This window comes from Akebia trifoliata, chromosome 8 (assembly GCF_017979445.1).
Source record: "Akebia trifoliata isolate Shusen 1 chromosome 8, ASM1797944v1, whole genome shotgun sequence".
NCBI classification, from domain to species: Eukaryota; Viridiplantae; Streptophyta; class Magnoliopsida; order Ranunculales; family Lardizabalaceae; genus Akebia; species Akebia trifoliata.
In genome coordinates, this window is record NC_141382.1 from 28,412,204 (window position 1) to 28,427,567 (window position 15,364).

The 15,364-nt window shown below is 34.8% G+C and overlaps 1 protein-coding gene across 4 annotated transcripts; it reads right to left on the minus strand.

Annotated features, from left to right (window-relative positions):
- Positions 1 to 2,450: 2,450 nt before the first annotated feature.
- On the minus strand, positions 2,451 to 14,017 carry LOC147396466 (uncharacterized). 4 transcript variants are annotated; one of them, XR_015180635.1, is made up of 6 exons: positions 7,836 to 8,007; positions 5,835 to 5,874; positions 4,844 to 5,021; positions 3,977 to 4,180; positions 2,866 to 3,196; positions 2,451 to 2,751 (listed from the first exon to the last, which is right to left on the minus strand). XR_015180635.1 is itself a non-coding variant. In XM_086450891.1 (4 exons), exons 3-4 carry the CDS (start codon positions 4,973 to 4,975, stop codon positions 2,728 to 2,730), a joined length of 1,023 nt encoding a protein of 340 aa, XP_086307017.1. In that variant the 5' UTR covers positions 4,976 to 5,021; positions 5,835 to 5,874; positions 7,836 to 8,009; the 3' UTR covers positions 2,451 to 2,727. The 4 variants fall into 4 exon arrangements, 1 of the variants encoding a protein (XP_086307017.1); XR_015180634.1 differs by lacking the exon at positions 7,836 to 8,007 and adding an exon at positions 13,528 to 14,017 and having other exon boundaries at positions 3,977 to 5,021; XR_015180633.1 differs by having other exon boundaries at positions 3,977 to 5,021; positions 7,836 to 8,006.
- Positions 14,018 to 15,364: the final 1,347 nt, after the last annotated feature.

Here is a 15,364-nt window from a genome sequence, read left to right on the forward strand (position 1 = left end):
ATTTGCAGTTAAGAAGTAAATTAAATTGAAGTGAAAATGAAGATTGAAACAAGGTAAAAGCTAGATAAATCAATTCAACTTTTGCAAACCATCTTAGTAGTCTAAGCAATCCTAATTTTATCTCAATCTACGCAACAAACCATTGTTCGTGGATTGGAAGATAATTTGATTAACACTCTTGTAGATGAATCCAATAGTATAGGTGATTAGTGAATCAAAATGGTATTATCAGATCTATATCTCAAGTTGTCATTAAGCATGATTAAGCTTGATTTTATTTAAGTATGGATCATCAAAATGAGGACAATCGATATAAATCGGATAATCTGATCTTGATAAACTTCTTACAAGCACAATTAAAATAATTATGTAAGAATTATTTAAGCAAGAACAAGATAGACTCACTCCTGCATCATCAACCTCTCTAAGGAGAGTCTAGCCGATCATTGCGAGGAACAAATTACAACAATAGTAAAAAGAAAGAGAACATAGTAGAGAAGAGGATGAGGTAAGTCTATGTTGCAATTTGATTCATAACTTGATGATCTTTCAATAGAGTTACAAAGAGAAATTAAAAAACAAAGATGAAAGAAAAACACTCTTGAGATCTCACTTCTACAAGAACTCTTTCTTTTAAAGAAAAACTAGAAAATTACAGAAAATTTGGACGAAGAAGAGGGATCATCTTCTCTTAGGGACAACTCAATTTATAATTTTTCTAATCGAGTTGTTGGGTCAGGTATTCGCTTGAATTGATTTGAGAAGGACCTTCAATTAAAACGGTCTAAAAGTCTAGAAATTGTAGCTCGAATCTCAAGGCAAAATTCATCGAGATTACCGTGACGCGATGACGTGGCGGCTTTTGGCTTCGAAATTTGGTTAGATGCTCCCTCTCGACTTGTACATTGTAATAAAAATTGTTACAAAAATATTTGATTTCTAATTTTCCCTTTTTACCTGCAAATAGTAGGAAAAACTATTAGTTTCAATATTTTAGCAAATTAATATAATTTATGACTATTTGGAATGAATAGTAATTTGATGTTGATCATCTTTGTGTAATAACAATCCCAAAAAGTGATTTTACGGGAACTTATCACAATGTTCCACCACATGCACTTGATGACTCTCTGGAGAAGAAAGTTAAATCAATTTTTGTATAACAATAAATCCACCAACCATAAGCTAACTAAAGGAATTAAATTCCCCAGTTTTCATATCACAAATGAAAAAGAATACAAAAGATCATCATGATCATCAAAGCTTTGTCCAAAAAATTTGGGTTCGAGTGAATGAATCATGCTCTTCCATTCAATTCCATCTAAAGCCACGATCTCCTCTATTACAAGTGCCAAAAGATAGAGAGACATCCAGAAATTAAGAGAAGATGCAAATATCTATCAAAATACATGCATATGTGGATGACAATAGGTGTCTGTTACGTGTTCCAAATGATTATAAAGCCCAGCGGGCCTAGAAATAAAGTAGGAAAACCTCTAGTATATATATACACAGAGAGAGAGAGAGAGAGAGAGAGAACTTATTATAGACTAAACCGAAACATTTCCTTGGATAAGGTGCCCTATTTCAAAGTTCCATTTCATCTCAAAATTTCTTAGCCAAGTGGTCTTAGTTTGGGGATGACTAGCACAAGATATTGGGAATCGTAACAAATGGACAAGTAGTAAATTTTTTTAAAGTTGTTTTCGTCAACCTCTTTCATATATGAAACTAGTTAGTGTCATGTTTGTTGTTTGTTCTCTGTTTTTATTGGGTTCATATTCTAAATTTTTCTTTCAAACGAGGGCTAAGAGATGATCATAGAGGCTACATTTTCTAGAAAATTATTATTGCCTGTTGTGCCATGGAGATCAAATCAGAAAAATTACGAAGGATAGTTCCAGTAGGAGACAAAATATGAGCGGTAGATTGAAATGTGTACTACAAGGACCAGTGGCAATACTAATGAGAATGAACACTTCAATACAAGTTGAAGGCTTGATAAATCGTACGGAGATATCTAAGAAGCAAGAAAAGATGAAAACGGAATGTAGATATAGGTTTTGAGGGAGTAGAGCATTATTAATGTTGCTTGCCAACCCTATTTTATTGCACAATGTCAAGTGTTCACTATGATTAATTACCTTTTTTTAATAAAAAATAAATATTTTATTGAAGCGAAAATACAAAGAAAAAAACGGCCCAAGCACAAGTCAAGGAGACCTAAAAAAGAAAGAAAAAAAAAAAAAAGGCTCATGCACGTACACATGTGCACACACGGAAACACAAAGAAAAAAGGCTCTAGCACATATGCACGCGCATACACAAAAATACAAAGAAAAAAGGCTCAAGTACCCATGCACGCACTGGGAACCCCTTGAAGTCCTCTCAATCAAATAATGCCATCTAAACACATTGCTCTAAAACACACCCATTGACGTCCTCTCGAATCTTGGAACATTAAAAATATATATATGTTTCTTTAATATCCAAAATTAAAGTGCTCGGGCCTCCTTTTCATTTTCTTCAAAGGCTCTTCCATTCCGACCTTTCTAAATACACCAACAAATTGTGTAAAGTAACAGATTCTATAAAATTCTGCCTCTAGCATTAAAAGCATGAGGAACAACTACAAAAGAGATCTGACACAAACTGGCAATATGTTAACATAAATGAAATAACGAGAAGATGTGAGACGAAAATGAAGCTCTCTCAAGGGAAACTAAATCAAACTCCTTTTACAATTCCTCCCTGCAAAGATGAAGCATACAGTTGTCAGTTTCTAGACTGGCTGAATTTACAGAAAACAGAAATAAAGAGAAGAAAGAATCATCTTATTTCAAGAATTTGAGGATTGAAAATTACCATAAATTCATTTTTAGGTTCAAAAAACATTCCTTAAGCACACAAATAGGCCAAGTCCAAGTAGATGAGGTTGGCTGAACATGATGATGACCCAACTCAAGTATCCATAAAGAATGAGTTCAATCTGAATTCTGAACTTGACTTGCTATCATTATACAGAATATCACAAATATATTACATTTTATTTGATGCACTTCATGTTATGTTATTTTTCAAACACTACGTCTACTTTTTTGGGACTTCCCAACTTTCATGTTGGACCTTTATGTGGGATATAGGGGTGCCCTGCTTCATTCGGTAGATCCAGTTGAAGTGGTTTTCGTAAGTAACACTACACTCAAAGATAAAAGTGAACTTTATTAGATTATAAGTATAAAGAAAGGTGATGTGGAAAATGACTAACATATAGAATCCAAGATTCCAAATAACATACTATACATAATACAGCATATGCAACATTATTAAAGGGTATACATCAAAGCATGTTAATCTTTACTATTATTATAATGAGAGAAGGAGGAGTAGAAGTGGTTCGACACAAAAATTTAAGTTGTCATAAATGCCCCCACCTTAACATTTCAACTTAATATAATCAGGGTCATTTTGGTCAAAGACAAAGTAATTTGCATCTCCCATGACTTTAAAATCATGTTGATTAGTTTTTAAAATTACAAAAATATCCTTTTGTACTATGTAATTTTCAAAATCACCATTTTCACTAATATTTTAAATACAAATAAACCCTTTAGTGACATGTCTTCTAATTACTATTATAATGAGAGAAGGCAGAGTTGAAGTGGTTCAACACCAAAATTAGAGTGGCCATAAATGCCTCCACTTTTATATTTAAATTTAATAAAATCAAGGTCATTTTGGACAACAACCAAAAAGATTGCAAATTTTGCAACCACACCATGCTTAGTTCTCAAAATTACAACCGTGTAATCTTCAAAAACCCTTTAATCAATATTTTAAATTACAAATAAGTCCTTTTGATAAATGTGCATTTGCACATGCCACCTTCTAGTAGTGTATAACGTAGTAGGGTTTAGATATTCCTAGTTATAATAATCAGCATGTAACAAATACAGCAGAGAAAGATAGGTCATACCCGCTCTTCAGGCCATGCAGATTGAGGGTCCATGCCTGCGTTCTGACCAAACTCACACTTCTCAGATTCACCACCCTCAGTTTGCAAATCGTGCATCAGATCTGATTCTCCACCATTCAGGCAAAGAAAATTTGATGCGTCTTCACAATGACTCACAACTTCTGACAATTGCATCTCCATAGAACCACTATATGCGATTGCCTCCTGAATTTCACAAGGCAATGGAAGCCCCCTTTTGTGAGAAACACTAGAAATCCTTGAAGGGTGGTTAATTTGACAAGTATTGGGAAACTCTAAACCAAGAGTTACTGCTTCACCATGTCTTTGAGAAGATCCATTGCTCTGCAAGTTGGAATTGGTTTCACATAAGGATGAAACCATTTGAACATTCTCCTCTACATGGCCTGATAATTTTATTTGAGTTCCAGTTGGAATTACTGCTGAGGGCCCTAATGACTCTCCCACAATTGAACCTAGAGAAGATTTAATACTAACAGGTTCACCACCCATTTGAAATCCAAACCCTGTATTCCCAAGCAAAGGCGATTTCATTTGTCCATCACTATCTCCTAAGCCTTTGAGATCAAAAGGAAGAGCCCCTGACTTGCTATTCTGAAATTCCGAAGAAATACAAACTTTATTCTTCAAGCTCCTAATCCAGTCTGATGGGCTTGAACTCAAATCAACGAAAAGATCAATCCCCTCTTCAGAACTTACATAGAACTCAAAAGATGTGGATGGGACTTCTGAACAAATCCCGTTAGTGGAAACAAAGCCGCTATTTATGTTTTGACATGGAATTCGTGGTATGTTTCCTTGCTTACTATTTCTAGTGGGATTTGGAAAATTCTTATCAGAGTTTCTTACCTCATTAGAGTTTGAAGGCTCTTTCCTTTTAAATTTCAAACCACTGTCATCATATTGAGAACAAAATTGCGACTGGCCTGTTAATCTCTTCGATAATACAATTTGAGCATCCAACACTCTCTGCAGTTCCATTACTAGAAGGATATCTAAGAACCATGTTCTCAGTGGAACCAAATAACTGCAATGACACAATCGATGGATAAATTCCCAAAATATGTAATGACCAAAAATCATTCTAAAAGGTTCAGTGCAAAGCATGCTTTCAAATCTCAGTTTGACATCTCATCTTGTTATGGACGAGATCAAGTTGTCTCAGACAAGATAAATCATTTAACTCGATTTACAATTATTTATTCATATATATTTATAATTTTTTTTATACAATTAGCTAGATTAGAAGATGTTTATAATAAATTCATATTTTATTTCGATTATAAATATTTAAATTTAAAACAAGTAATTATTTTATAATTAAAATATACAAAATCCCAGTTAACTAGACAAGATTTTCAAAATATAGGCCGAGTCATCTCGTTTGTCTCGCAAGATTCTGCAGATGTGAGGCATCTCGTCTATCCGTCACATTCATGGACGATACCGAGATGACTCGGGTGAGTCATCTCAATCTCAAACGAGATTTAAAACCATGGTGCGAAGAATGGGAAGTTTCAATTACGAGTGAAATTAAACCACTGTTAGCTTTCTAAAAGGTGAGTGTTATGTAACTATATCAAATGAGAAATTTGGGCCTCCACATGACTTCCCAATTCATTGTGGTTAACAGTATGAGGATGCTTCCTGCCATAACACACCTCTTTAAAACATGAAGAGGGTCCACATGTATCCACATCGGTAGCTTCCACTCTTTTTGTGCACTACTACAATGTCTTGAAGTTCGATTTCAAAGTGTGTGCTAACGTGAGAGAGAGAGAGGTTCTTTTATATTATTTGGTCAAAATTCACTAATAAGAAAATCTGTAATGGGACATACCTTTTTGGGCCGCTCCCATAGGTGATGTATGAGGCAAAACCTGAGAAAACAAGGAGTAAAATGTCATTTTTCCATATTATGTACCATAATTTGGTATGTAGCATTAGACTGACCATATTGAGAGTGTTTCTCATCAGATACAAAAAGAATGGGAGACCAACGTGGGAGAGAGACTTTTTTACTTCTCATTTTTTTTCCTCCTCTTTGTGAAATCTCTTGGGTTTTGACTGTTAATTGTCTAGAATCTCCATTTCGTTGTTGTCATGGTATTATAGCAATTGATTGAAAGAAAAGATTAAAGATTGGGATCGAAGACTTCAAGATTCTTGGGTCATTCTATGTAGAAGCTGGTGTGACTTCTAAGCCCAAGTTTGATATTTTGTCTATCTTGACGTAATGTCTAACTCCAACTTATATATATATAAAGTGTTAGCAAGCGTTCAATGCCCAGTGAAGAGCCTAGATTTTCAAAAGAACACACATGAAGAATCTCCTTCTATCTTGAGGTGTATGTTGAAAAAATAATAGAAATTCACATATCTTTAAGCCTTTTAATATAACCAATACGTCCACAATGTTTAAGAAGCTAGCCCAAATTGGTCCCAATTATGAAAAATGAAGAGATAGAGAGAACAGAAAATCGCACACAAAACACAAGGATTTACGTGGTTCGGCAGTATGCCTACATCCACAGATCAGATCAAAAAATAAAATCAAAATATTCTTTCGAGTTTTACAACCCTAGGGACCTCTAAAAAAACAAGAGCAGAGAAAACGTGTCTCTCCAAAATAGAAATCCCTTAAGAAAATCTTATGTAAGCACCCTTTCTCGTAACCTAGCAGGGGGTCTGCACCCTCTCAGCTCAGCGGACCTGGCATCCATGTCGTACTCCCAACAAAATACAAGACATTTACACAACACAAAGAAGACCTTCAGCATGACTACATTTTCTTTTCTAATAGCCTTGCCCATCCAATGGTAGCACCCATAAATTAGGTTTAAGGCGACCACAAGGTCTCATTCAAACTATTTGCAAACTAGAACACACACAACATTCTTGGGGATGGTTTCTATTATAATCTTCCAACTATTTGCAAAGAATCTGGCATTCCGTGTTAAGAAAACAGGGGCAATCGAACCAAGAAACGAATTGAAACTATATATATATATTAAGTGGTTCCCTCAAGATTCAGGTACGTCCACGGATCACACCTATTCCACTACGAAGAAAAAACTCGTAGTTACCGGTTACACCCTTTTACCAAAAAAGACAAATATCCTTGCTGAAGAGTACCATCAGGCTCTACAAACAATAACATTCTGATCATGTAAACCCCTCAAAGCTGCCCAAGATATGGACCCCCCCAAATATTTTTACTTCAAAACCACGTCTAACAACTTATATTTATCTACTTCGGCATACTGAATTAACCAACATCCGCCACTCAAGAGCTTGATTATATACTGTTTGGAAGAGAATAGGTGTCTATGGATCAAACTTTGAAGTCTTCTACCAAAATCAGTGGACCAAAAACAAAAGGATTTATACTCACTCTCCCAATCTCCTTCCGCTATAATTTGCTTCTTTTGATTATGAATCACTTACCCAAATATTTTGAATTTAAATATTGAGATTAACAAAGATTCCCCATTTTAATTCCTCAAGAAATTTACCAACAACTTTCAACTTCCCATCTCGATTTTCAGCCAATAAAGCTCCAATTTAAACCGAATATATTTCTTTCAAGTTTTCAAACGATCCAAAGGAATAACCACCAAAAAATAAATAAATAAACTCAAAACAGTTCACAGAGAAATATAGCACAGAAAAAGGTGAGTTCTGGAAATTTTGCCAGATTATTAGTACAGAATTTTCACTTTAATTTTTCAGGAAGTTGTGCAATTTCTGTTTCAGGGATTTCAAAGCAACCCATTGAAAACAAAAAGATCAAAAAGATCAAATAATTTACAAAAACAAACATATGGGTTTTGTGACGTACCTGGAAAGTAACTCTGGGTTTGCTTCTTTTGCAAAGAACTGCTGAAGATTTATATGTACAACATGGGATCACAAGAGAAAATTATTTTTTAAATGATGGAAGAAGAACCACGACAGATAGAGAGAGTTTCATTTTTAACATTCAACTGTCTGAGAATATCTGTTGGTTTTATTGGACATCTCACTAGCGTTTTTGATGAATTTTAGAGGGCTGCTATTAGCACCCGAACTTTTACTTACTACACCTCAATTAAAAATAAAGAAAACAGATGAATGGTAAAGAAAACGGAACTAGTAAATGTTGGGTTGCCAACAAGGTTTTAAATCTCGTCCGAGACACAGACCGAGACGACTCATCTGATATGTCTTAGTATTGTCCACTAATAACATGGATAGACAAATCAAACTTCTCGGACGAGATTTAAACTCGCATTTCATTTTTCCCATTATTGAATGAGATGATTCAAACATATCAAAAAACTCATCCGAGATTACTCGGTCTCGTTCATAGACAAGACGAGATGTCAAAACAAGTTTTAAAACCATGGTTGCCAATAAAAGCTCTCTTTTTGTTTTTAAGATTTCTATTTTTTGGATTTTGAATTTTATACTAGCCTAATAAATATTGGTTGAAAAGTTGGAAGATGATTGGGCTCCGAATAAAAATCAAGAGTTTGGACTTGAGGTCGAAGATGAGAGTATTTAAGTTATCTTTCATAGAAGACCAAGGTCAAGGAATGCATCTCATCGGTTCTAAACCACTTTTTCTTCTTCAAACTGTCATTCTATTTCTACTCTATTCTTAAAAATTTTAAATCAACTTTGATTTGTGATTTTTGTCTGATTTGAATCTCTATTATGATGTGCTTTGTGAAAAGGTGTGCAGGTTGGTGGCAAGCCCTTCAAGTAAAAATGCTGGAATCCAATGTAAAAAAAAACGAAAAATTACTTAAAAGGACTCTGAATTTTTTTCTAAATAGTTCTTAAGTATTAGGCAATCTCTTAATAGTCTATTTTGTAAATTTTTCTTTTCTTAACAATCTCTGGTTCTCATTTCACCTGTATAAAGTATTTGAAATACCCAAATTACCATTTTCTTATCTTTTTTATATAGTTAAAATTTTCAACGATGATTACAATCGTTTTCGACAATCTTTGATCATGAATGACGAATGAAAAATGATATTTTCTTAATTTTGAACATTTTTAAGTATTTTTTTTTTATGATTTATAATATTAAAAAAATTGAAAAATGAAATTGAGATTCGATTTTTTTTATGACTACATCGTAACTCTTTGTAAACATAATTTATGCATTTTTTTATATTTTGAGGAGATTTACCAAAATCAAAATTAGGAAAAAAATTGACACTAAGTTAAAAAGTGGTGAACTCACCACTTAGTGTCGAGTTCACCACTAAGTGGTGAGTTCGACACTACACAATTATATATCTCAATCTTTTTATCAAACCTTTGATTTTTTTTTTTTTTTCCTACAAACAGACCCACCACCCAAAATTATATGTATCTCGTCTTAATTCACTCATGGTCAGCTGAAACACACGTTCCCCCACCACACACACACACACACACACACATATTTGTTTTTGCAAAGGTGCTCATGGAAATTCCATCCTAATTCTTTTTTCATTTTTTTCTATAAAGGCCCCTACCCCATGTTGAGTGAAATCCTCAAAAAACTTCTTTACGGGTGGATACCCCTTCCCCAAATGATTTTACTAAATCCTTGCTCCATTTGACCCCCTCCCCCAACCTATCCAACCACCATAAGGTTCTTCATCATGAAAATTTACCCCTTAAAAAAATCAAATTTTTTAATAAATCTTTACTTGAAATTTAGAGGTTCCTAATAAAAAAAAATAGATGTCAATTAAGATTTCTTTGATCCCCACTATGTAAGAAATTGATAGTTAAAAAAAAAAAAAAATCTTTAAATAGATTTCCATCCCTACCCATATTGAATTTCAAGGTAAAATAATAAATAAATTTGTCAAAGTTATCATCTCTGATATCGTAGTAGATTTTGTTATACAAGTCTACTTCTTAGATGGCCAAGAAATAGCAGCACCTCCTAATATAAAGATCCTGCCAATTGTAGACTTTAAAATAAACTCTACATTATTCCAACTTGCATCCTATATCTTTCTAAAATATTAGGATATCCTTGATAACGTAACCCATAGTCTAAAGTCCCTTTCAAGTACATTAATATTCTAGATACAACATTCCAAGCTCAGTACTTGAATTACTAATAAATTGACATAACACACTTAGAACATGTGATATATCAGGTCTTGTGCAATGCATAACATATATAAGACTTCCAATAATAATGGTGTATTCTAGTTGAACTTTAACACAATTAATATTCTTCATTCACTCAATATTAAGATCCATAGGAGTAAGAGTTGGTTTATTACCAAAATGACCATATTTCTTAAGAACCATCTCAATATAATGAGATTGGTAAAATCATTGCATTGTCATTCCTTAAGATCTTAATTCCTAGCATCACACGAGCCTTTCCTAAAAAAATTTATATTAAAGTTCAATAATAGAAACCTTTTGGTTTTTTCTACACAATTGACATTAGTTCCAAAGATTAGCATGTCACAACATAGTGACAAATAATGACACTAACATTATTTTGAAATTTCCAATAAATATATTTATCAATGTCATTAACTTTTTGTCATAAAAAAGATATCGTTAACTTGGAAACCATAAGATAAGACTATCTTATCACATTTCTCATACCACTGAATAGGAGTTTGCTTAAAATCATAAAGAGACTAAACTAATTTATGAACTTTCTTCTCTTGATCAGTTTTGAAAAAAATCTTTCAGTTGATCCATGTAAATTTCTTCTTTTAAATCACTATTTAAAAATGTTATTTTTTTTTATATACATTTGATAAACAATTGTGGAGGGATAAAATCGTCTCCTATTTGGATTGTCCATTCGCACCATTAATACGCATCTCGAGGTGGACACGTGGCATCATTTAAAGAGAGTTCTATCTTATTAGGGAAGATTTTAAATTTAAAAGGATTATTCTCCTTATTATGTAATTGTTAATTTGAATAAGGGGCAAGGTAGTCAATTGTAATTAATTAGGGTTAAGACTCTAATTAGGGCTTCTCTATTTAAAGGTCTTGAGGCCATTGTAAAAAGGGAAGAAGGAGGAGGAAAGATGAAGAGGGGGAGAGGAGGTTGTGTACATTTGAGATCTATAATGAAATGTCTCCCCGAGCCTGTGGACTTAGACACATTTGCCGAACCACATAAAAAATATTTTTATGTTCTGTTACATACCCACTTAAATCATATCACAAAAATAAGAAAAAAGAAGAAAAAGAATGAGATTGATCTCGTTCGAGGGAGATCGGACCTCTTAAGCCACCAATTCGAAACGGTGAATCTCCAAAATCCAATAGGATCTTAATAATAATTTCTCTGCATATTTTTCATTAGTCTAATAATAAATTTAAATACAAAGAATTACTACATTAACTCCCACTTATCCAAACTACCCACTCTCCTATTCATTCAAGTAACTGCCCCATAACCATAACTCCATAACTCCATAACTCCTACACAATTCGTAACTACCCTTACCCATTACCTAAGACTCCTTAACTAATTAAAACAATTAAAATAAAATACATTAAGATGCATCAAATCTTGATACAAGATAATAAATTTCTAGGCACATAACATTCTCTACCCCTTGTAAAAAAACCTTGTCCTCAAGGTTTCAATCTAGAAAGTATTCCCTCCCCCTTCATCTTCATTTTCTTTCCATCATCTCGCTCATCAATTTCATCAATTTCTTTTGGCCAATTCCCCTCTAAAAGGAAAAGCTGCTGAACTTTACATTTATGACCTTGGGAGAATTTCTCATCGCAATTATAACATAACCCATGATCTCTACGCTCTTTCATCTCCACAGGTGAGAGTCGTTTAAGAGCAACTGCTAATGGTTTTCCTGAATGAACGATTGTGTTGGTGTCATTTGTAGGGTCGTTCATCCGCTTTCGAGCCAATATTTTTTCTTCTTGCATGCAAGCGAGGCCGATTGCATCAGTGAGTGTTGTTGGTTTCAACATCTGAACACTCAAACGAATTTCTTCCTTCAATCCTCCCACAAAACAACTCACCATGAAGGACTCATTAAGACATTCAGTTTTGTTTGCTAACTCTTCAAACAGAGTTTGATATTGCTCCACCGAAGACGTTTGTTGCAATTTAGACAGCATAGCCGTTGGATCCTCGTATGGTGAAGATCCGAATCTAACTTGCAAAGCAGAAGCAAGTGATTCCCAATTTGAAATCGCTCCTGACCGTTCCATCCAACAAAACCACTGGAGTGCCTTCCCTTCCATGTGAAAGGAGGCTATAAGTAGCCTTTGTGTGAAGGGTGTCTGCTGGTGTAAGAAGAATTGCTCTGCCCTATAAAGCCAACCATCTGGATCCACCCCAGTAAACCTTGAAAATTCCAGTCGTACTGTCCGAGTTTGAATTCCCTTGTCAATATCAAATTGATAAGGTTCATCAAGTCTGTTAATTGTCTTACTGGAACTCTCCCCTATCTCCTTGCCTTTTTCTTTAGAGAGGTGCTCAATTTTGGTGTCCAAACTTGAAACCTTCATCACTAGCTCATTAAGCATCTTCCCATGAATCTCTGTGGTTTCCTTCAAGAAACCCATCATCTCATCGAGTTTGGCATTTCGTGTTCCTTCCGCCATTCCAGAATCTACCGCTCTGATACCAATGTTACGTACCCACTTAAATCATATCACAAAAATAAGAAAAAAGAAGAAAAATAATGAGATTGATCTCGTTCGAGGGAGATCGAACCTCCTAAGCCACCAATTCGAGACGGTGAATCTCCAAAATCCAATAGGATCTTCATAATAATTTCTCTGCATATTTTTCATTAGTCTAATAATAAATTTAAATACAAAGAATTACTACATTAACTACCCACTTATCCAAACTACCCACTCTCCTATTCATTCAAGTAACTACCCCATAACCATAACTCCATAACTCCATAACTCCTACACAATTCGTAACTACCCTTACCCATTACCTAAGACTCCTTAACTAATTAAAACAATTAAAATAAAATACATTAAGATGCATCAAATCTTGATACAAGATAATAAATTTCTAGGCACATAACATGTTCTTTCTCTTTTCCGTTGTTTTTTCATGATTTCTATGATTTATTGGTGCATAATTTTGCTAAAAATTAAATCTCGAGGTCAATCACAAAATCAACTTCCACAATTGGCGCCATTTGTTGGAATTGAATGGAAACCATGTGTTATACTCGGGTTCCAAATCAAGGATTGGGGCTACCGTCACTATCAACCCTTACGGTTTTAGAGTTTCCTTTTTTATTTTTTATGTGATGATCATTTAGCACCTGATCGTGCTAGTAAACAGGATATCAAATGTGAAGTTCAAGACGAATACCACAAGAATCTAAAGTGTGTAGCAATAGTTGCTGTTAGAAATGGGTTAATAAATGGAGAGAGAATCAACGAGAGACGTGGAGAGAGGTGATGCAGCAAAGTAGAAATAGGGTCGAATAATCCATCATTCAATCCAAAACCAAAAGCTCTAAATGCCCTACTCACAAGAGAAAGGATCACCAAGTTACCTGGTCAACCCACAAATGTGAGCTTCTCTCAGTACTCAGTCTACATCACCGTAAACCAACAATCAGGCCGAGCCCTGTTCTATTGGTTAGTCGAGTCACCAACGATTCTTGAAACTATGTCGACCTATGACGTAGAGTTGGCGCCCATTGACTTGGAGGAAAAGGAACCCTTTGCTGCTAACACAGATCGGTGCGTTGATTCTGCTGAGTTTCCACATTCATTGGTGACTTGGGCTGAGGAGAAAGAGTCATCGCTGTCACAAGAATACTTTGCTGATGTATTCTCAACTCAAGAAAGGGAAAATCAGGAAGCTGACTGTTTGGGATCGAATGAATCTGATAGAAATGGTGAAGAAAGTTGTACCAAAGTGGGGCTTGAGGGGTTTCATGTTTCAAAGAATAGAGAGTGGCAAAAGTCTTGCAGGAGCCTCTCAAGGCGTGGTAGACACAAGGCTTGGCAGACACACAGGAAGCAACCCACTAAGCAGGTGGAACACAGCCAGGTTTTGATTTTTATTGAATCCAAGGCCTCATCAACAACCATTGACAAAAAGTTATTAATGGGATTGATGAAACCAATCCCATGTTAGGTAACTTTTAAACCTTACAGTTTTCTTTAAAAATTGACAGTAATAAGGAAAAAGGGTTGAATGCATCTTATGTGCGTCAATTTAGGTATACATGAGAAGGTACACCAAGTATCATGTACATAAACCCCAAATCTGTAGATTAAAAAAAAATAGTGGAGTAAAATATTAAACTTTGATACATGTCTTATACATCAAAGTAAAATTTCTGTTTCATGTTATAAATAGGATAAAAGGTATTTTCAAAGATTGAATTTTAGTGCATGGCATACACATCAATTTTGATGTATATGATCATTTTTCATGTTAGACTCAAATAATTAATAGCATTAGAAGGATAACATTATTCAATGCTTGACCTACTCATCAATTGTGATGTACATTAAAATGAACATTGTCGTATAAAGGTATAAAGGACATGGGTACAAGTTAATTCATTGGGATTCCCAATTCTCACCAAATTGCGTAGAACAATTGTGTTGCCTAGGGGCTCGGGTCGTACTCATAATTGAAGGTCCCACGTGACCTAATTTGTTACACGAGTTAACTCATCATGAAATTAGTGTGGGGCTAATGCTTGGGGTTTAGTTTAAATCCAATTCATTAGGAATTTGGTTAATTATTGTACTTGGGCGAGCCAAATTCTTATTAGAAAGGTCGGACTGACAAATAAATTTGGAAGTTAATTATATGCCTAATTCGGTCGAGTATACAGATTTCGCTGAATTAAACAGCTTAATTTATAATTTATTGTTGTATGATTGGAGGCTTAGTTCAAGCTCGTAATAAGGGTTCCACGTGACCCAATTTGTTACTTGAGGATGCTCGATTTAAAAGTAGTATGGGGGCTAATCTCGTACCCAATTTGATTGAGTTTAAGGACTCCGTTGAGGTGGGAGGTTCAGCCCATAATTCTAATCCACCAAGATAAAATGATTATATTCTATGAAGTTTGTGATCTCCGTTTGTTAAAGTTTTTCAAGTCAATTCAACAAATTTAAGTAAGGCGACAAGGTCGGTTCCCCCTGGTCCCGAGCGTCACCCTATGAGGTGGGTGATGTGAAATTCTAATAAGGTCGGTTCCCATGTGGACCCGAGCGTCACCTTATGAGGTGGGTGATACGAAATTCTAATTAGGTCGGTTCCCTTGTGGATCCGAGCGTCACCCTATTAGGTGGGTGATGCGAAACTCTAATAAGGTCGGTTCCTCTGGACCCGAGTGCCACTCTATGAGGTGAGTGATGCGAAAT

What these genes read in the sequence shown, in the direction of transcription:
- LOC147396466 (XM_086450891.1), bottom strand. Translation starts at nt 4,975, where the DNA reads ATGGAACTGCAGAGAGTGTTGGATGCTCAAATTGTATTATCGAAGAGA. An exon ending in CTGCATGGCCTGAAGAGCGG is followed by an intron (nt 2,752 to 3,976) that starts GTATGACCTATC and finishes TCATCTTTGCAG; the next exon opens with GGAGGAATTGTAAAAGGAGT.